At 43.3% G+C, this 19,581-nt stretch overlaps 3 protein-coding genes across 7 annotated transcripts in view; 2 read left to right on the top strand and 1 right to left on the bottom strand.

Moving 5' to 3' along the window:
• Positions 1-2,237, top strand: part of GPBP1L1 (GC-rich promoter binding protein 1 like 1) — a 73,740-nt gene extending 71,503 nt beyond the window's left edge. Inside the window, exons 13-14 of the mRNA XM_075555599.1 lie at positions 1,677-1,870; positions 2,102-2,237. Of these exons, the coding sequence (XP_075411714.1) occupies positions 1,677-1,823 (147 nt within the window). The 3' untranslated portion in view covers positions 1,824-1,870; positions 2,102-2,237. The remainder of the gene's footprint in view (positions 1-1,676; positions 1,871-2,101) is intronic.
• Positions 2,238-3,856: 1,619 nt separating this feature from the next.
• Positions 3,857-18,777, top strand: CCDC17 (coiled-coil domain containing 17). Its single transcript, XM_075555624.1, has 4 exons — positions 3,857-4,309; positions 4,488-4,698; positions 4,771-4,914; positions 6,124-18,777. Exons 1-4 carry the CDS (start codon positions 4,071-4,073, stop codon positions 6,226-6,228), a joined length of 699 nt encoding a protein of 232 aa, XP_075411739.1. The 5' UTR covers positions 3,857-4,070; the 3' UTR covers positions 6,229-18,777.
• Positions 7,592-19,581, bottom strand: part of NASP (nuclear autoantigenic sperm protein) — a 29,603-nt gene continuing 17,613 nt past the window's right edge. Inside the window, exons 5-16 of one of the 5 annotated variants that reach the window (XM_075555548.1) lie at positions 18,697-18,777; positions 17,950-18,062; positions 16,320-17,309; positions 12,340-12,419; positions 11,884-11,969; positions 11,697-11,770; positions 10,761-10,949; positions 10,472-10,638; positions 9,803-9,859; positions 9,621-9,698; positions 8,872-8,997; positions 7,592-8,103 (exon numbers count right to left, since the gene is read on the bottom strand). In XM_075555548.1, coding sequence (XP_075411663.1) covers positions 7,933-8,103; positions 8,872-8,997; positions 9,621-9,698; positions 9,803-9,859; positions 10,472-10,638; positions 10,761-10,949; positions 11,697-11,770; positions 11,884-11,969; positions 12,340-12,419; positions 16,320-17,309; positions 17,950-18,062; positions 18,697-18,777 — 2,212 coding nt within the window. In that variant the 3' untranslated portion in view covers positions 7,592-7,932. Of the gene's footprint in view, positions 8,104-8,252; positions 8,437-8,871; positions 8,998-9,620; positions 9,699-9,802; positions 9,860-10,471; positions 10,639-10,760; positions 10,950-11,696; positions 11,771-11,883; positions 11,970-12,339; positions 12,420-16,319; positions 17,310-17,949; positions 18,063-18,696; positions 18,778-19,581 lie in introns of those variants that run through there. The other 4 variants (XM_075555551.1, XM_075555550.1, XM_075555549.1 and 1 more) reach the window with 4 other exon arrangements.

Genomic DNA, 19,581 nt, shown 5'->3' with positions numbered 1-19,581 from the left:
TAGCAACCATATGTACAAAAGAATGAGAGTACCAAGTCAGGCTTCATCCTCAGAATTGTTAAGCCCATTGTTGCAGCCACTTTGCATCTATCCATCTCATTAAAGGTCTTCCTATTTGTCACTGCCCTTATCAAACAGGATGCCCTTCCATATCTAAGAATTGGTCTCTCCTGACAACATGTCCAAAGTATTGGAAATAAAGTTTCACCACCCTCAGTTCTAACAGTTCTAGGGATCATTCTGGCTGTATGCCTTCCAAGATAGATGTGTGTTCTTTCGACAGTTCCCAGTACTGTCAGTATTCTGCACCAGCACCATCATTTCATTGCGTTGGTTCTGAAGTCTTCCTTCTCAATGTCCATCTTTCACATGCACACCAGGCATTTGAAAATACCATGGCTTGGGTCAGGCACACCTTAGTCCTCACAGTAACGTCCTTGCTCTTCAATGAACATTTTAGAATCAGTGAAATATTGTTAAATGAAATTAAGAATTCATTATGAAATGAGTCAAACAGGTTGAGATTTGGGCTTTGCCACTATCTCAGAACAAATTTGTCTAAGCACATTCCTTTTTTCTCAGTTGGAACTAAACTGAACTAACATTGTGTGAAAGACAGGGACAGTCTCAGCGAGATGGATCAAGACTGGGTGCAGAAACAGGCAATTGTGAGGATGCAGTCACTGTGAGTTGGTACTGATTCGGCCCCTAATGATAACATGATCATATACAAGAAGGCTTCAGTTTGTGAGAAACTTTAATCTTTCAATTCATGTTTCTACTAAGTTTTGAAAGCTATGCCCCACTCATCCCACTTACAAACACTTAATAACATGTTACCACCTTGTATGTAGGAGACCAGAGGCCTAAGTCCCTAGCTTGTTTAGAAAAGTTTTCTCATTCCACATGTAGCTAAGCTCAAATCTCTTACCTTTTTATAACCTGGTAGATGCATATTATTTTCATGTAGAAGATGTTGGACTGGTGGTGGTATCATATGGCCACACTGACCCTACCAGGAACCTCTTCCTATATTAAGGGAAACTGCTATTTGTCCTCCCATTACAACTAAACACACACACCTAGTTTGAATAGGTTGTGCATAACTTGTGGTTGCTCCCAGAGAGGTATTGTGCTGGAAGGAGCTAGCTACTTGGTCTGGAGGTTTTCCAGGCAGACCTGCCAGGTGTTCCCAGGCTTGAAAATATTAACATGGACAGCGTTCTGCAGAGCCAGGTTTTGCAGGCAGCCCTGTGTTGTGTCCACTTGAAAATGGAACAATGATTTCCTTACCAAATGCTATGATTTGCGGGGGGGGGGGGGGGTGCTGTGAGGATTGATAATAGGCATAGTTATTTGAGGGTATTTGTCTATCCCCTTATTTGATCAATATAAGCAAGGGAACCAACCTGACTTGCCCAAGATCATGCAATGAGGCTAAAGATAGCTTTGTGAAACTTAAAGGAGTTTTTTCAAACCAGGGACTCCACCCAAAGGTGACCAGGCCTTCCCCGCCCATTTTAGGCCTGCCCAGACCTGTAGTTGCTGCCCAGGAGCAAAAGCGCCTCCCCAAACAAAAACTCAGCAGTACTGGAAACTTTCTAGACTGGACCTTTCCTCCTTGCCTTTCAGTCCTTTCAACAAGACTGCCTTTCCCTTGACTTTGTTTTCTACAGGTTTGGGCTGGTTTCATCCAATGGCCTTGCCCTCTGGGGAGCCAAGGCTGCTGCCGTGCAAGGCCTGTGACATGGTTTTCAGCTCCTGGGCTCTGTTGGCCATCCACACCCAGCGCTTCTGCATTGGCAACGCAAGTCAAGAGGTGACACTTGGTGCCGGGTCATCTACAGAGACTGAACTAGGGGGCTCCAAGGTAAGGCCCTCCTGGAGACCTGGACGGGTATTCAGGCAACCCTCAGAATTCTCATCCTAAGCCTACAGCCTGCTCCCAGACAGCACCCCAGACAGGATAGCAAAGCGGCTCTAAAGGCTAACCGAAGGAGGGATACCACAGCTTCCCAGGGGATGGAACCCCTTTAACGCCTTCTTGAACCTACATATGTCAGGTTAGGGCCACAGAGACCAAGTCCACTGTTACCTCCAGGTGCCGGGTCTGCCGCTGTCCTTGCAGCAAATGCAGCCTCGGGCAACAGAGTTCCCCAGGTCAGAGGCGCTGACTCGGGGCCTCACCTCCGATTCTGCTGGAAGCCCAAGCGAGCGGCTGCGGGTGCTGACTGGGAATCACGCCCGGCGCGTAGCTGAGACCGAGGCCCAGGGCCGGGCTCTGCAGCGGCGCAGCGAGGGTGAGTGAGGAAGAAGTGGGTCGGAGGGACCCGCCCCCGGCCCAGCCCTCTGACCCCTTGGCTGCAGGCTGCGTGGACCGGGTCTCCCTAGCTTCCTTACTCCCTCAGAACTGAGTAGGCGCCTCCAAGGTCTGGCCAAGACCCGGGGCGGAATGTCCCACCTAGTCGGCCTGGAGCAGGAGCTTCTAGAACTCCGGACGGAAACCGGGCGGACGCGTGGAGCTCTAGAAGCGTTAGAGGGGCGAGTCCAACTGCCAGGAGCCGAGGCCGCGTGCGTCTCCTGCTGAGGCTGCTGCCAGGCGCGCCGCGGGGCGGGGCGGGGCGGGGCGGGGCCTGGCGGGCCGGGGGCGGGGCCCAGGGCTGGCTCGGCAGGGGCGTTGGGCAGGCGCCAGGGAGGGGCGCAGGCCGACGCAGAACCGGAAGGCTGCGTGCGTGCGTGCGTGCGAGCCGCGAGAGGCGTGGCTTCGGGAGGCCGCGCCCCTGGTCGTGAAGCCGCCTCCCGGCCCTCCCTTCTTCCCTCAGGCCCACCGCGAAAACCAAGGAAGAGACCGCGCTTAGTCGCTTGGTGTCACAGGCCAACCCAGAGTCTCTGGCCGCCGAGATTGGGTGAGGTCCGCGGTCCTTGACGGGCTTGAGCAAAGCGCTGATCAGGCGTGTAAAGGTGCTCACACCACCCTCTTCGCTCTCCCTTAGGGCCCTGCGTGAAGCTTACGTTCGGGGCGGGGGCCGGGACCCTGGTGTTCTCCGTCAGATGTGGCAGCTGCACGTGGAGGCCTCAGCCCTGGAGTTGTGGCGGTCTAGGACCCGCAAGGGTAAACAGTAGCGACCAGACAAGTCCTCTCGGAAGCTGCGTTCTTAGTCCAGAAAAGAGGAAGGACTTTAGGGAGGAGAACCTTTGGGAGGGGAACCATCCAAGCAAAAAGCCCTGCAATTGGAAACCTAGGTCGTCTTTGTGGCAGTGCCTAGAACGAAGAGGGTCGTAAAGGTGGTCAGTACCGGACTTAATGGCCCCCATTCGATGAAACAGCTCAGACTTGTTCCTCGCAGAAAGGACGACAGGTGCTGTCTCGCGGGAACTTCTGATAGTGGAGGCTGAGAACCGGCGCCTGGAGGCGGAAATCATGTCCCTGCAGATGCAGAGGGGCCCAGGGCAGAGGACCTGGGGTCAGTGGGCTCTGAGCCCTGCCCTCCCCCTATCCCCCTGCCAACTTACCACACCCATGTTTGTGCCACTTCTCTCCCCGTGACACCACAGATTCATTTATGGGCTGGGCGCTGGTATCTCCACCCAGTCATAGCTGGGCTGGGGCAGTCAGAAACGCAGTGAAATTTTCTCTACTCCCAGGGCACCGGGAACCACCACTCCTGACCAGTCCTAGACTACGCCTGAGGGGCAGGGGAGATCCCCCACTTCTCCCACCCCTGGTAGCTCCCCCATTGCCACCGCCTGCACCTTCCACAGATGCCACGTTTTTGAGTGGCGGCAGAAAGGCGGTGAGGACCCAAGGGTTGGAACGGTATAGCTCTGCTCTTTCCAGTGAGAGCCTGCACCGCTAGAACACTTTCTGTTCCCTGACAGCCACTGTTTTCTGGATCCCTGATTAACAACCTGGGCCTGGACCCACACCTCCTCCCTCCATCTGATGTGCTGGGCCCTGCGCCCTATGACCCTGGGTGAGGCCCTGGCCCCTCTTGACAATAGGTGATCTGGTCGCCCCCTGCTGGGTAAGACCAATTTGGATTGGGAAACTGGCTGGGAGGGAGAGTTGAATGCCTGGATGCTTAACACTAGCATTCCAAACCAGGGCTGGTCTGGTCATTTTCTATGACTTCCTGCGAGGCCTTGAGGCCTCTTGGATTTGGGTGCAGCTAATAACAGGTTTGGCCAGAGATGGACAGGATACAGGAGGGACTACAGTGCTGCCCCCAGCCATTTGTCTGCCACCGCCTCCAGCTCCTGGACCCATGGGCAACTGTGCCATCCTTGCCAGCAGGCAGCCTGTACCCAGGTTAGTAAATGGGATGACTTGGGGGTTTTCTTGACTATAATTGAAGCTTGTGTCACATTTTTTCATGTAGTGTTTGTCCTTGTCCTGGCAAAGCTGTCTCACTCTTACACAGGACCAATAGTTCTGAGGATTTATTTCTAGAAAAGGCATGCAACTGATACTTCTGACTGTTTTGCAGGCTGCCACCCTCACCGTCAGTATCCTTAGTCTGCAAACTGCAGGCCTGGCAGGGGCTAGCCTGGACCAGAACGCCGAAGCCAAAGGCCTGGGCCTCATTGCTACTATTTGACCAAGATCAGCGGGTGCTAAGTGGCCGATGGCGCCTCCCACTTCATTCCTTTCCAATAGACTCCAGCCTTGACCCTGGACAACTGAATTCAAACCCCCAGGTGAATATGGAGGATGGAGGCCAAGTTTAGTCCTCCATAGTACAGGTGCAGTACCGTGTCACCTCTCTTCAGGCAGGTGAGGCCGAGCTCTTCCTGCGCCTGGTGAATGCGAGAGATGCGAGGGTCCAGACACTGGCAGAGATCAACCCAGCCAGTGCCCATGAGTACCAGCACCCACCTCCAGTGAGGGTCCCACTGGAAAGAGGGGTACCCAAGGTGTGGTTATCATAGTCAATCTTTACTACCTGTGCCAGTGACCATCAAATGCTTTCTGTACATTAACTCAACTCCTTCCCTACTCCCCAGAACCAAACCTGCTGCCATTGATTACATTGCAACTCAGTGACCCTATAGGACAAGGTAGAACTGCTGTCCCTTTTTCCCGAGGGGCTAATTGTTGTTAGGTGCCCAGTTCAGCTCCAGCCCAGAGATCCTATGCATGAAACACTGCCGCCGCCCTCACAATTGTTCTTATGCCTGAGCCCATTGCTGCAGCCACTGTGTCAATCCCTCATTAAGGACTTTCCCTTCCTGCACTGCCCCTCCACTTTACCAAGTATGATGTCCCTCTCCAGGGGCTGGTCTCTCCTGACAATATGTCCAAAGTATGGAACAGTCTTGTCATCCTTGCCTCTAAGGAGTGCGCTGGCCTTACTCTGGTCACCACTTGTCTGTCAGTTTGTCATATGTGTTGCTGGGATGCTGGAAGCTATACCACTGGAATTTCAAATGCCAGCAAGGTCACCCAAAGTGAACAGGTTTCGGTGGAGTTTTCCGTCCAAGAACAATTAAGCACTCCAGTTCAGAAGCAGTAGCTGCAAACCATATGCAGTTTCAAAGGCAGGGCCAGTGGATTTAAATCACCAGCCATTCCAATGGCAGCTGAGCACTTCACCATTGCACCATCAGGCACCTTCACATTCTTATTAAAACTCACCACCATCCAGTTGATTCAGATTCCTTCATAGTGGCCCTATGGAACAGATAAGGACTGCCCTTTCAGGGTTCTGAGGCAGTAAATCTTTACTAAGCAGAAAACCCCATCTTTCTCTCAGAGCTATTGGTAAATTTGAATTGCCCAACATGTAACGCATGGCGCCAGGGCTGCTCCGACAGGTAAGGAGCCCTAATGACACTACCAGGTTGCTAACAGAAGGGTTAGTTATGATCCCATCAGCTGGTCAGTGGGAGATAAAACCAGCAGTATGTTCCCCTTGAAGGTTAAAGCCTAGAATCCTGGAATGATTCTGCTATCTCTGAGTCCAAATCAACAGTACCTACATTGTTTGGCAGATGGAATCAAAGCACAAACAGGTTGTAAGTGGGTCTTAAGTCAGGATGGGATCAAATAAATCTAGTCTGAAGTCAGAACTTTGCTCTTTCACATTGCACCATCTTGCTAAGGACCCACCTCCTATTCCACAGATGTCCAGCTTATTTTCACCGGAAGCCACCTCTCCGGTGCCTTCAGCTGGCTTTGCTGATCCATGCCCTACAGAGGAGCCCTGCAATGGAACCCAAGATAGATGAGAGCTAGAGCCCTCACTGCAGCTTTGTTCTTCCCATACTGGACTTTGGAGCCCAGACGATGAATGTAGGCTGGACTACCTTAGCAATGCATAGGCCTGAGCTCTGTTCTATCATGTTCTGACAGAGCCTACAGACAAGAATTAGCTGAGTACATATTTTGAGTTCTAACCACCTTCTATTATTTGACCTGCTTTCAACCACCCCCTTTGTAAGAGACTGCTGTAAGGATTAAATGAGAATTTCACATTTCACAATGCTCTCTGGCAGATTTTAAAAAATGATTAATAAGTTGACTTTGACAAATGTACCATTACAGGGTTTTTGAGGCTGTGAATAGCTGCAATCTACGTTTGGCACTCAAGGGAGAAAAACTGGACCTTCTACATCCCCACATTTTCAAATGAAATCCACAGGGTTTTACTGAGTTAGCATTTACTGAATGGCAGTTAAGTGTTTACCAGAGCAATGCCCTCATCTTTCTCCTGTGAAGGGGCTGGTGTGGGTGGGTTTAAACTGCAGGCCTGGTGATTAGTAGCCTAGTACTTAACCTGATCACACCACCAGGTGCTTTGTAATTCCAGCTAAAGGAACTTGGTAAAGTTTACTCTCTATTGCTAAATTAGTTCTTACTGCTATAGTACTTCAAATCTCAGTTAATTTCCTCCAAGGAACTTTACATTCAAGCTCCTCCTAAATAGGACGTTCCTATAGCCTTCAATTATCCCTGATGGGAATTACATGTAAGACACTACCCACTCTTAGTCACAGTAACTTCAAGGTATTGAGTTTTGGTTTTGGGTAGCTGCCTTCAAGAGAGCCCAAGGGTGCTGTTGGCTAAGGGCTGGACTGCGAATCATTAGGTTGGTGGTTTATACACACCAGCTGCTCTAAGGGATTAAGATGAGGTTATATACTCCCATAGATTTACAGCCTTATGTATAGGGTAGATGGACCCCAGCCTAGTACAATTTCTAAGTGGGATCACATATGCCATCTACCCGAAATTAGTGGTCCTGGACCCAGACCCCACTGGCAAGCAACTCGTCAACTAGGGATACAAGTCTAGGACTCAATTGTTTAATGACGCCACTGTTTTGACCAAATAAAGTAGAACGTCTAAAATACAAACTAGGAAGTTCACAGGATAAAGCAGATTCTGTAGCCAGGCAAAGGACAGAAAAACTTCATTTTGAGTAGCAAACAATCAAATCTGCAGGTCCTTGAGAGCAGATTCCAACCTCCTGTCTACCCCATATGGCAAAGGGCTTTTAGAATTGGTGGGTGCAAATTATTAACCCCCTATATCCCACATTACACTGCTTTAGGACCTACTACAAGACCTCCAAACACAAAGTACAGACCAGGAGCCTTTTAACATCTTTATTATGTCAAAACTGTAGCAACGATTCTGAGTGTTATATTTCAACCTTTCTATACAGAAAAATAATGCAACAGCCATCCTCCCCAATAGTCTTCAACCATCAAGTGTCCATCATTTCCACCTTCACCTCATTGAAACCACTGAGTTCACTCATATGTTCTACAATTAAATACATCAGTTGTTTTCCTCAGATTATGCTCCCCAGGCTTTCTTCAGAGTTCTTTTTCCAAGGCAGGATTAAAGCCCCAGCTGGGGACCAGGTGGGTAGCGAGATTACTACCCAAGGCCTGAATGGAGGCTGCTGTCACCAGAGCCAAAGTCCATCATCCATGATCAGCACCAAGAAGAAGCGCTTCACCAAGTCTTGTCTTCATAATCCCCACCCAGGGACAGCACCACTGCAAGACGGCTGGGCTCAGATGAGTATTTAAAAGTGGGAGGAAAACAGCACCGTTGGAAGATGAAGAGCCTAAAGCTGTACTTGATCTGATCACCTACAGATAACAGACAGGAATGGGATTTAAACTTTCAACAGAGATCAGTAAGGGGGTTGGCGTGTACCTTTGGCCACTATATAAAACCTAGAGTGCTCCAAGGCACAGATTCTGTCAATATTTTAAGAAAAAACCATCAAAGTCTCAGCCTTTGCTTACAATCTTTATTGAAGTTATACAAAAAGAATCCCCCAAAAGTGAAAAAATACATTATATACAAAAAAAAAACTTTGTCTCAGAAGGAAAATCACTCTTCCCTCTCTTTTAACTTGCAGTGCTTTCAACTGTAGCTCCTCCCTCCACTGCTGCCCGGCTTTCTGCCTGAGTCTCAGCCTGAAAGACAAAGAGAGCCCAGGCATAAGTAACCCTGGCTTACGTCATATACCATTTCATAACCAATCAGGACAGGAACCCAAATCCTACAAATTCAGCCTTGCTCCTTACACTAATAAGAAGGAAGTGGTTGGCCTCAAAAGTAAAGCAATTTCCTGAATTTATTTACTGTGATTACTCATGGCCAATATCCATATATTACATAAAGCCAGCAGCAATACTTTGGTCAGACTTTCTCAGGCATTCATTTGTGGGGGGCCTATGGCACCTAAATTCCATGTGTCAATGAGATTCCCATGTCTGGTTCATTGCTTTGATTATGTTCTAACAAATAGGCTCAAGGTGGGGTGCATGCACTCAGAGAGGATGGGTTTCCCCAAGACAGAGAACAAAGAGAAATGAGACAGGGAAACCAAGCCCTTCTTAACTTCACACCTCCTCCATGTTTTCAGAAATGTCTTTTCCACTGGGGGCTGCATCCCCTCTGCCTCCATTCACCTCCGGCTCTTGTTTGGGCTTCTTGGCTTCATCTTTCCGGGGACTCTCTTCCTCTGGTTTCCTCTAAAGATATAATTGTGAAGGCTTCACAAATATACTTAATGTTTATAAAAAGTGACTACATGAAATGCCAAAACATCTCCTAACTTCTGTGGTGCATATATAGATCCTTAACACCAAGACTCAGACCTCTAAGTCATAACCTGAGGTCAGGCATGGGGCAGATGTCAACCTAAACTACATAAAACAAATCCATTTGTCTCAACAAAGAAATTCAACCTCCTTGCTGGAAAAGTTTCTAGGGTGGGGGTAAGGAATAGAGCTAAACAAATACTCGAATCAGAAACACAAGCAAAAGTTAAGACTTGTCTGACTGAGAAATGAACTGCTGTGACAGGAAGCCAGCCATAAGCAGGGCTACTGGTGAGCAATGTCAGAACCTGGCCAGCCCCTCCCCCTCTAAGATGGTTTCCATCTGGCCAGTGACCACCTCGGTCGTTTTCTGTAATATGCAATGAAAACTACATTCTCACACAGATATTTTTGACATTCTTGCCAAGTGAATGTCTGCAGCTTACTGCAATTTGAAGTATTTACCAGAAAGGTTAACTCCTTTTATATGCTTCGGAATTTTTAAAGTCAGACTTGGAAAAGGGTAAAGAAATCACAGCTATACACAGACTTACCTTCTTCCTGACAAGGTGGGAAATATCAGTTACACAGTTTGATGAGGAAGCACCATCTGTTGACTTTCTACTGGCAATCTGGTGAAAAGGAGCTTGGATTAGTAATGGACAAACCATTTTATAGGACAAATGACAATCACTTGAGCCTAATTTTAAGAGATAAAAATCACCTGAATACCCACCATGGAGACTGAAGAGCCTCCTCCATTAGAAGTGAAACCTGAAGTAGCACTCTCCACCTGTGAGAGATGACAAACCCAGTGGGTCCCAGGAATAGAACCCAGGCTACCCACAGCCCTACAAAGGCACCCACCATCTACACATACTGATTAAGCCCTGAATTATCCAACATGTAACCACTATGCCACCATGCAGAGATTAAATATTACACTATGCCTTAAATCGTAGATCACAACCCAATATATCAGGAACCAAGAGCTGCTAATCTTGGGTTAAAAGCCCTCAACTTCTCACTATAGAGTCCTCAAGAGATTTAAAAATGGCAACAACAAAAAACTTTTTAAGCTTACATTTGTTACAAAAGTACTTTATTTAATCACAGTAAATAAGTTCAGATCTTTTCCTCCACTTTACAAATTAGTTAACTTAAGGTGGAGAAGTAGTAACTTAAGTCTATGTACACACACTAAGGAAAAATGAAATTCAAACTCAGTTCGGCTCTAGAGCCTATTTTCTTATCCACTCTAATATTCAATAAATAATTGAGTTCTCACACTCCTCTGATCACCAACTCCCTGGATATCAATTCATGACTACAGTTCTTAACAGAGGACATTAACCACACAATGCTTTCAATGGTACCAAACTTGAATTAAGGAAAATGAACCAACCAGAGTAGCTTTCAAAGCCAATTCAGCTACATTCCCACTATGCTGGGACTCCTTTGCATCTTCTATCTTCTCTCTAATTTCAGGTAGTAGTTCCTTTAGCTCCTCAATTTCTTTCTCATGTTCAGTAGGTGATCCTCCAGCCTCCTCCTTCTGCTCATTTAGCACAGCTAGTTAAGAAACAAGTAAGCTGAAGTGGTCAGTAACTGATGTTAAAAAAGGATCTTTTTTTTTTAACCTTGTCAGTAGCTGGAAACATCAAGATCGCCATGAAAAGTTAGTGCTCACTCACCCATTCTCTTCTCAATCACTTCAATAGATTTGCTGAACTGTGCGACTGCTTCATCATACTGAGAATTATACCCATAGGCCAGCCCTAGTTGGTAGTGAGTCTCTGCAAGGAGACGATCGTGGGCTTCTAAGTAGTGCTCCTGCAGGCTTAGGCAAGCCTGGAACTCCTCCACAGCTTGCACATAATTCTCTACAATAAAATGAAAGGGGACCGGAAGTAAATAACAGCAATTAATATAAAGTGCTTCCAATTTTCAGACCCATTATGCAGGAATTGGTAGCATCTCATTTAACCATAAAAAAAAAAACCAAAATGACGAACAAAATTTGGAAGCATTTTCATTGATATACATTTTGGAAGTGGTTCTTCTAGAACAGTGGTTCTCAACTTTATTAATGCTGTGACCCTTTATACAGTTCCTCATGTTGTGGTGACACCCTGTGTTGGACAGGGTTCTCTAGAGACAAACCAGATTGCTAGTAATTATATATAAATATATTTATAAAGATAGATATATAATACAAGAAATGAACCGTTAAATTATATACAGATAGATAATACAAGAAATTAACAGTTAAATTATAAAGCAGTGAGACGCTAGCAGTCCTTTAAGGCTTGAGAACCTTATCCCTCTGCCCTTCAGTTAATCCTACTTGTGTTTTTTGGCCAGGTTGGCATAATAAACTATCGCACACCCCAACCACAAAGTTATCTTCATTGCTACTTCATAACTGTCATTTTGCTAGTTATGAATCGGGCAACTGGTGAAAGGGTTGTTCAACTCCCAAAAGGGTTGCGACCCACAGGTTGAGAACCGCTGTTCTAGAGGCTATATAGCGAACTCAAATGTACTCTTTCAATCATTAAGCTGAAATGTAAGAAATTTATTTAAAAGCAAATAAAAGAATTATGTAAGGAAAAATTTAAATGTATTACCAGATTCAACACTGACTTCTCCAAGTTTAAGATGTGCCTCTGCAGCATAAAGTTGTGCTTCTTTTGTTTCTTGCCTAAAAGAAGAAAAGTTGTTCAGAAACCTTAATAAGACTTGTTTAATCTTAACTGCTTTTCTATTTGCAACCAGGAAGTTCCTACTTGCGTCTAAAAAGACTAAGTGTTTTACCTCTTAAAAATGATCTTTGCTAAATCCAGCATTTCCCAGGCAAGCTCTAGGTTCCCAATCTCCTCCTCTTCATTTTCTTGAAGAGACTAAAGTGTATCCAAATTATTGGTATTAGACAGATGTACAATAACATATTAGATTACATAACTTAAATGTACACTTTGGTATGGCTTGGAGGAGAGGATGGGATTAGAATTTCAGACTTTCTCCCTTAAAAAAATCTCTACAAGGCTTCTATAATAAATCATCACTTACCAGCATCAGACACCAGTGAGATGTAAATAAATCTGCCCTATCAGATAAGACCCTCTGGGAGGTAAAGGGTCTGTCCATTCTAGGCATGAATGAGATAGAATCTCCAAACTGAAACCAAGAAACTGCTATTTGACTTTCACACCTATACTAAGAACTCACAGTCCACCATAAACAGAAAACAGTACTGAATGAGGAACTTGCCTTGTTATCAACCACAGAATCATTTGGCATTTCTTCAGCTTTGTCATTTTCTTTATCTTCTTCTTCTGAGCCTTCAGTTTCTGTAAGCAAAAATTTCTCAGTAATGAGAACACAAATAGCACTATTTTTTAAACTAGTTTTGGAAATAAACACTTAATAATCTGAGGCAGAACAGACCAGATGCTCACAGGTCGGTCGATAATATTTGAACTGGGTCAAGTGAGTGGTTAGTCTATTACTCATATAATTGGACAATATGCATAATCTTACAGGTCAGACCTTCAGTAAAAGGCTTAGTGTTTCTCTTAATAAAGGTCAATTTGAAACACTCAAATCAAGACAGACTGGCTAATGCCTCTTCTCCACAGAAAGCTCCTTCTACACAATGGAAAAGCCAGTAGATGGAGCCTCAGTCAACATGCCTGTGATCTTTAAACCACTCTTACTGAGAAATACCAAGTTAAAGACAAGAATGCTCAAAAAACTACCTTCCCCATGTGCTGTGAAGAGGGAAAGCACAGTCCTGCCTACTCTCACCGATGGGCAAGCCACAGACTCCAGCCAGCTCCTAGCATTTGCTCAATTAGCATGAGTAGTGCTACATGGTTTTTAATTACATTTAACCATCTTTATTAGTAGGTACTCAAAAGTAAAATACCTGTAAATAAAGAATAAGCTCCTGATAGAAAGCTCAGCACGTAATCGGGATACTGAGTGGTAAAACAGCTTAAAATGTTCTGAGTGGTAAAACAGCTTAAAATGTTATCTTTCATTTTAATTTCACAGTAATTAATGTGGGCTTTTTACTGGTACAAAACAATACATAAACTGGTTGTGATGTGCCTACCTTAAACACCTGTAACAACAGCAAAACTACTTACGTGTCTTTAGATACATAAGAAAATTACAACTATCTTTAAGGGAGGAGCCCTGGTGGAATAGTTAGGTGCTTGGCTGTTAACTGCAAGGTCAGCAGTTCTGCAGGATGAAGACATAGCCGTTTCTATTCCCATAAAGAGTTACAGTCTGAAACCACAGAGACAGTTCTATCTTGGAGGTCCTTATGGGAATTAGGCCTTGGGCCCTGAAGCCAAGTTTACATTAAGACTTTTCTCCCTTCCTACCAATACTGCTTTAAGATAGGGAGCAGGTGAAAAAAACTTAATTCTGATGTTACAAATACCTAAAACAAACTAATCAACTCTTTAAAAAGCTACCTATACAGTAAAAACTGTTTTTTATCACAAGCCCCACCCCCTTCTCTACACAATGTAACTCAGTATACAAACTCAGAAATACAAACTACCACCCCAGCATACCACACCACCATTATCTCTGAATACCCAAATTCTCAGAAGTGGTCGTAAGGGCTGAGTTTCCCAAATTTAGACAGAGTGGGTGGTTTTGCTGACTCTTAAACAACAAAGTCCATCCTCCAGTTGAGTGTGCAAGATGGCTGAGATGAACATAGGTGTTTCTTATAATAAACTTAAAAAAAAAATCCCTCACTGGATATTCCAAATTCGTAGGGGAAAAAATATACAAATGTAAGTTATAATTTTACGTGCCTAGGTATTTAGTATCTCTTCCTAATCATTATACCAGAATGCTAGAAAATGAAATGTTTTGGCATAAAGCATCTTACTGCTTATAGTTTCCTATCAAAATTTTAAACTAAAATTCTTACAGTAATCTGCAAAGAAGACTGATTTCTGTTTAGGAACTTGTACGATTCCTTTGTGGCACAGTAAAGGAGCTACAACAGCCATGCTGTTCCTACAAAATTTCCTAGGCTGGCAGCCAGGTATTAGGAAATGCACTAATGTCCTTAGTAAACAAATATGTTAAACTTGGTATTTCTCCAAGCTTCTCTGGAAGTGGAGTTATCTTTGCGTTATGCCTATTATAAATTTTCAGAGAAAGAAATACTGTTTGTTAACATTTCTCTGAACTTTAACAGTATGAGCACAAATTGATTGTGGTGTTAATTGTACAACTCTTCTTGATATGGTTGAATTGTATGACATGGGCATGAAAGTACCAATAAAACTGAAAAGAAAAAATAATTAAGAGTGAATAAATATTTGGTATTTAAAAACAAAAACAACAATATGGGTAAAGAGTAATAAAAGCCAGAAGAACGCCTTGTAAGGGGGAAAAAAAGACCTTTAAAAATTAACTACTGGTTGGGATTGCTTCAACCCCACAAAAAAAAAAAAACATGACAGATTGGCATGCCTTATAATTTTTAAATGTTCCCTTATCAAAGCCATGGCAAATTATTTTTATTACAGATACCAACAGCAAAACCACAGGGTAATAAGAAATGAGGTTTTAATTTTTCTGAAGAGGAAAATCCCATGCTTATCTATAGACACACATTTCTCCAAAGTGGTGCTGCCACATGAGGGGGTGGGGGCGAAGAGCCAGAGTCACCCCCAGGGCAGCCCAGCCCAACCCATGTGATGAGGGCAGATTACTTCATCTCCCTTTGCCATTCCTGCACTTGTGAAATATGGGCAGGGGGCTTCAGTGTTCATAAAAATAGAATTAAAAGATAAAATTTCCACATTTTTAAAGCACCCCCTCATGTGGAAAACAGTATTTTTTAAAATGTGACATAACTGAATATATTGTATATCATTTCAATAAGAGTAATCAGGTCATTTCTGCTGAAAGTTCAATGTCAGGTTGCACCAGAAGTCATGGACTCAAAAGCAATGTATATTCGAAAGCTCCAACAATGTTAACATATGATATATAACTCAAGCGGTTTGGGGTTTTTTATTATTATGCGAAAATACCCTATCTCTGCTCTTTTTTATCACTCAAGGTCCGATTTGGCCAGAGCTTACTACTTACTCTTGCTCAGTATCTGTAAGTATCATGCTATGGGAATTAAAAAAAAAAGTTGTAGAATTCATTTCTATGCTTTTCCCACAAAGAACTGCTAAAAGTCCAGTGGTGCTACCATTCAGTCAATTCATTTCTGATCACCATGCCTGTGATGGCTGGAGTGCAGGGACCTACACATAGGTAGGAAGGTTATAGGAAAGAGCGGCAATTAAGGATAGTCTTTGAGAATCTAAAACTTATGGGTACTCTTTTATATAAAGTGATCACAATGAATGGGAATATACCTATGGTTATTAGTTGCTAGTGTTAGGTGAACCTTATACAGTAGAATCCTCAAATGATAATACAATCAAGTCAGACTTGCCAATTATACAATTACTAATTGGAGGCTTACTACCAATTGGAATTGAATTATAATAGGAATATAATGCAAAGAAACCACCCTTTATGAATATTCTATGCATTTATTCTGTTTAGCAGCCATAGCAAGCATGAAATGGGGGAAAGCAGCAAGAGTTAATGATTGTCTTTTTTTAAGGCTGTTTTACTAAATCATTTCTGAATGAAGAGTAGATAGGGATATCAGAATTCTCTAGCACTAGTGATTAAACATTCAAGAGTAAAGCGGCCCTCAATTTAATGGCATGCCTGCTTAAATGTATCAATTCTGTGGATTCTACTGCTGTTACTGCTTCCTAAAGCTGAGAAAAGGATCCACATAAAGTCAATAAAAAAATCCTGAGGCATGCAAATGAACATCCATTCAGCATTCTCTGCCAGCCTAGCCCGCTCTTTCCCTTCTTCACACCCCTCGTCCACCTTTTCCATCTTTATTATTGGCTAGTGCGGTAAAATAAATTGTACTGATAGCTAGCCAACTTTCAGAAATGAAGACAAAGCCTATTTTGCAGTTAGTAAAAAAGCGTTAGTTCATAAGCCAGCTAAAAAACTTGCTTTTTACTTAACTTTTATAACTTATCAAAGTCTTCTTTTAAAATACCCCCTTTTTCTAATCCAAAGGCAGACGGAAAATCCTGAATGGAAGGCTATCTTTTACCCAAGATTAGTGAGTCAAATCCAGAATGTACTCCACCCACTGTAACTCTTGCTTATTTCCCGGTTACCTTCACCCTCTTTCATCTGTTCTTCTCTCTCTTGAATTTCTTCATTAGCAGCTATCTTAACTTTGTCTTCAGGTGATTTCTCAGGAGCTCCCTGGGCTCCCTTGGTCTCAACCTCATCTCCAGCTGCAGATAGTTCTATAGACAGTTTAGTCTCCACCTTGCTAGGAACCAGCTCTGCCCTGACAGTATCCTCTACTCCTGATTCAACTTTTTTTCCTGCTGGTCCTTCTGCAGATGTTTGCGGCTCTATAGGAGTCTGTTCTCCTGAAACTGTCTGTTCATTGACTTTACCATCTTTTGGAAGAGGAGCCTCCTGTCTAGGCTTCTCAGAGTCTTCTGCTCCAGGCTCGTTGGCAACCCCTGTTCTCACCTCGGATGACTCTTCAACAAGGGGCACTTGGCTTACTAAAGGTTCCTCAGGAGCAGTCTTTCCTGACCCTTTTTCCGATGGAACTACCTGCTCCTTTGGCTCCTCCCCACCCACATCCAATGGCTTGACTTTTGGATCTACAGACTCTGCTTCTACCTCCACTGCAGTGCCCTGCTCTTTCACACTCACATCAGACTGTTCTGCTTCTTTAGGCTTTTCTTCCAGGCTCATAATAACCTCTCCCTGCTTCCCCTGACCTTCATTTTCTCTGCACTTCTCTTCCTCGATGTCTGTTCCAGGCACCAATTTTGCTTCAACAGGATTGGGTGCTTTGTGTTCAGGCTCCCCAGAAGCAACTTCAACTTCATCCAGTCCTCTTGTTGCCACTTTTACCTCTTTGGTAGTTTCAGCTAACTCATCTGGAGTTGATTCAACTTTTTTCTGTGGCTCTTCTACAACATGCTCACTTAAATCCATGTCTTCTCTTCCACCCTTCACCATTTCAGTCTCTTGTTCTTTATCAGTTTCAGGCTTTACCAGAGACTCGTCTTCTGATTTTTTGGCTTCTTGTTCTTTCATGGCGTCATAAACCTGTTCTCTCAACTCTTCCCTTGCTTCTTCTACATGATTAAAGAACATGAAGCATAAACATGTCTTCGAATTTAATGTTAAAGGCATAAATGGAAATGTGAAACTGTAAACATACATTCCCTTTAATCCCTCAAATGGCCTGACTTGTTAGGCAAAAGCAGATGGACTAAATATTATCTGCCCAGTGAGAAAGCAACGTACCACAGCTAGCAGAGCAACTTCCAAAAGAAACGTCATTTTCTTGATATATTTACTTGAGCATTTTATTAGGTAAAAAATGCCAAGTTTTTCCTTTAAGCATTAGACAACCCACCCAACTTGATATGTAGATATCTAACACCCAAACTCAATGTAGAAGTTATCGTTTAATTTTCTTAGACATATAAAAAAGTTAAGTCTTTGAAAACAATTCTATTAAACCTGAGCTACATAGACTTAAAATTTTTCATGAGGAAAATATTTCCAGTTATAGTTAATATTTAGAACACCAACAGTTGCTCAGTTTCAGCAAATGGGTTAACCCCCACTGCAGACTCTCCCGGGTGCAGGTATCATCCAGGCACTGTCAGAGACCGTCCAAGGCAAGGAGAGGCCTGCCTATTTCCATCACTTACAGAGAAGAAGTATGCAACATTGCATCTCTTGAATGCCTGGTGCAAATCTACATACCATCAATGTTATCATTGTTTTCTACCAAAGATTCCTCTTCTGTTTTTACTCCTCCTTCCTCCTCTTCCACATGCACACCTTCCAGGGCATTTCCCAAAACACCATTCTCCATTCTAGGAGAACAAAAGGAGAAGGCATCAAAGGGATGATGTGGCTATCATTAGATTTTTCATAACATATAAATGTACAGAGAAGCAGCACTAAGCTAGTGTAGTGAATATAAGCTAAGTTCTCATGGCAGAAAAGCAGTGCTCTAAAGAGCACTGAAAGCACACCCTTCCCTCGTCTAGCCACATGAAAAACTCTCAAGACTCAAACGAAAAGTCCTGCTGTGTATTCACTGTACACTAGGGTTCTTTTCCCCAAACTCTCTAACCCACACTTCTCTATATGGCCAGTCTATATTCTGACATGATTGCCAATACATCAGAAGGCTTCTAAGATTTATAAAATTATGAAATTTACTAGAACTGAAATAGATAACTGATTATTTTCAGTTCTGTAATATAACTTCAACATAAAACCATTTAGTAGTGGAAAGTTCTCTATTAATGATCCTAAAAGCCCAAACTATTTATTTTTACCCTTTCCATCAAGATACATTACAATACAATTTCACATTCATAATGTTGTTAGTAAAACTAGGCTCATTTAACTTGTGTGAAACCTTAAAACTTGTACATCATAGAAGAAAACTTGAGTCTTTTTAAACAGACTAACATCCTACCTATAAACTGAAACACATACCTTGCCAACTCCAGAAGAGATTTTCCATAGAAAAAGAAGGCTTCTCCACATTCATTAGCTGTTTCTCCATACTTCTTACCTCTACAAAAAGAAGAGACGACTAAGATCTGAATTAACATCTGTCTAAAATACTTTTTTTCCAGTTCTTTAGTTAGAAAAAAAAACACTTTCAGCATAACAGTTCCAACTAGACAGTGTATATCCACTTTGGTGAGGAGCAACAGGGGTCTTAAAACCTTGTAAGTGGTCATTTAAATAGTCTCTCAGTAGCTATAAGTGAAGCCACATGGAAGCAATTAAGTTCAATGAGCCACTTGAACCTTAGCTTCCCTGAAACCAAAAGATGATGCCTAACCATCATGGTTCTGAAATGTGTAACATTAGATTCAGAATAGAGTAGGAAAAATCAAAACAAAATGGAAAATTGTAAAAAAAAAAATAAGACATGACAAAATAATTTATCAATTATCAAGGGTTTGTGAAGGAGGGGGGATGGAGAGGGAGGGGGAAAAAGAGGAGCTGATACCAGGGACTCAAGTAGAAATAAAATGTTTTGAGAATGATGACAACAAATGTATAAATGTGCTTGACACATGGATGTATGTATAGATTGTGATAAGAGTTGTAGGAGCCCCAATAAAATGATTTTTTTTTAAAAGCAAATACAAGTACTTTCTGATCCACCAAAAAAAGGTTTAGTTTCACCATAGTATTTATCTTCATTTGCATTCCTTTCATATCTACTAAACATGTTTCATAGTTTTTTTAATTAAATAATTTATTAAGGGGGGAAAAAAGACCAAACTTACTGATCACATAGGGTCTCCGGCCCTTAGACATGCCTTGTCCCCCCCTCCTCGCCCTTCAGGGGTGGAAATGTATTCA

This window comes from Tenrec ecaudatus, chromosome 1 (genome assembly GCF_050624435.1).
Source record: "Tenrec ecaudatus isolate mTenEca1 chromosome 1, mTenEca1.hap1, whole genome shotgun sequence".
Lineage (NCBI taxonomy): Eukaryota > Metazoa > Chordata > Mammalia > Afrosoricida > Tenrecidae > Tenrec > Tenrec ecaudatus.
Note: the sequence above shows the minus strand (reverse complement) of the source record. Positions and strands in the feature narration are given on the sequence as shown.

Excerpts from the sequence above, each read along its gene's own strand:
- CCDC17 (XM_075555624.1), top strand. The coding sequence starts at position 4,071 with ATGCCTGGATGCTTAACACTAGCATTCCAAACCAGGGCTGGTCTGGTC. Across the intron at positions 4,310-4,487 it reads AGCAGGCAGCCTGTACCCAG|GCTGCCACCCTCACCGTCAG; the intron begins GTTAGTAAATGG and ends ACTGTTTTGCAG. Across the intron at positions 4,915-6,123 it reads TGGAAAGAGGGGTACCCAAG|ATGTCCAGCTTATTTTCACC; the intron begins GTGTGGTTATCA and ends CCTATTCCACAG.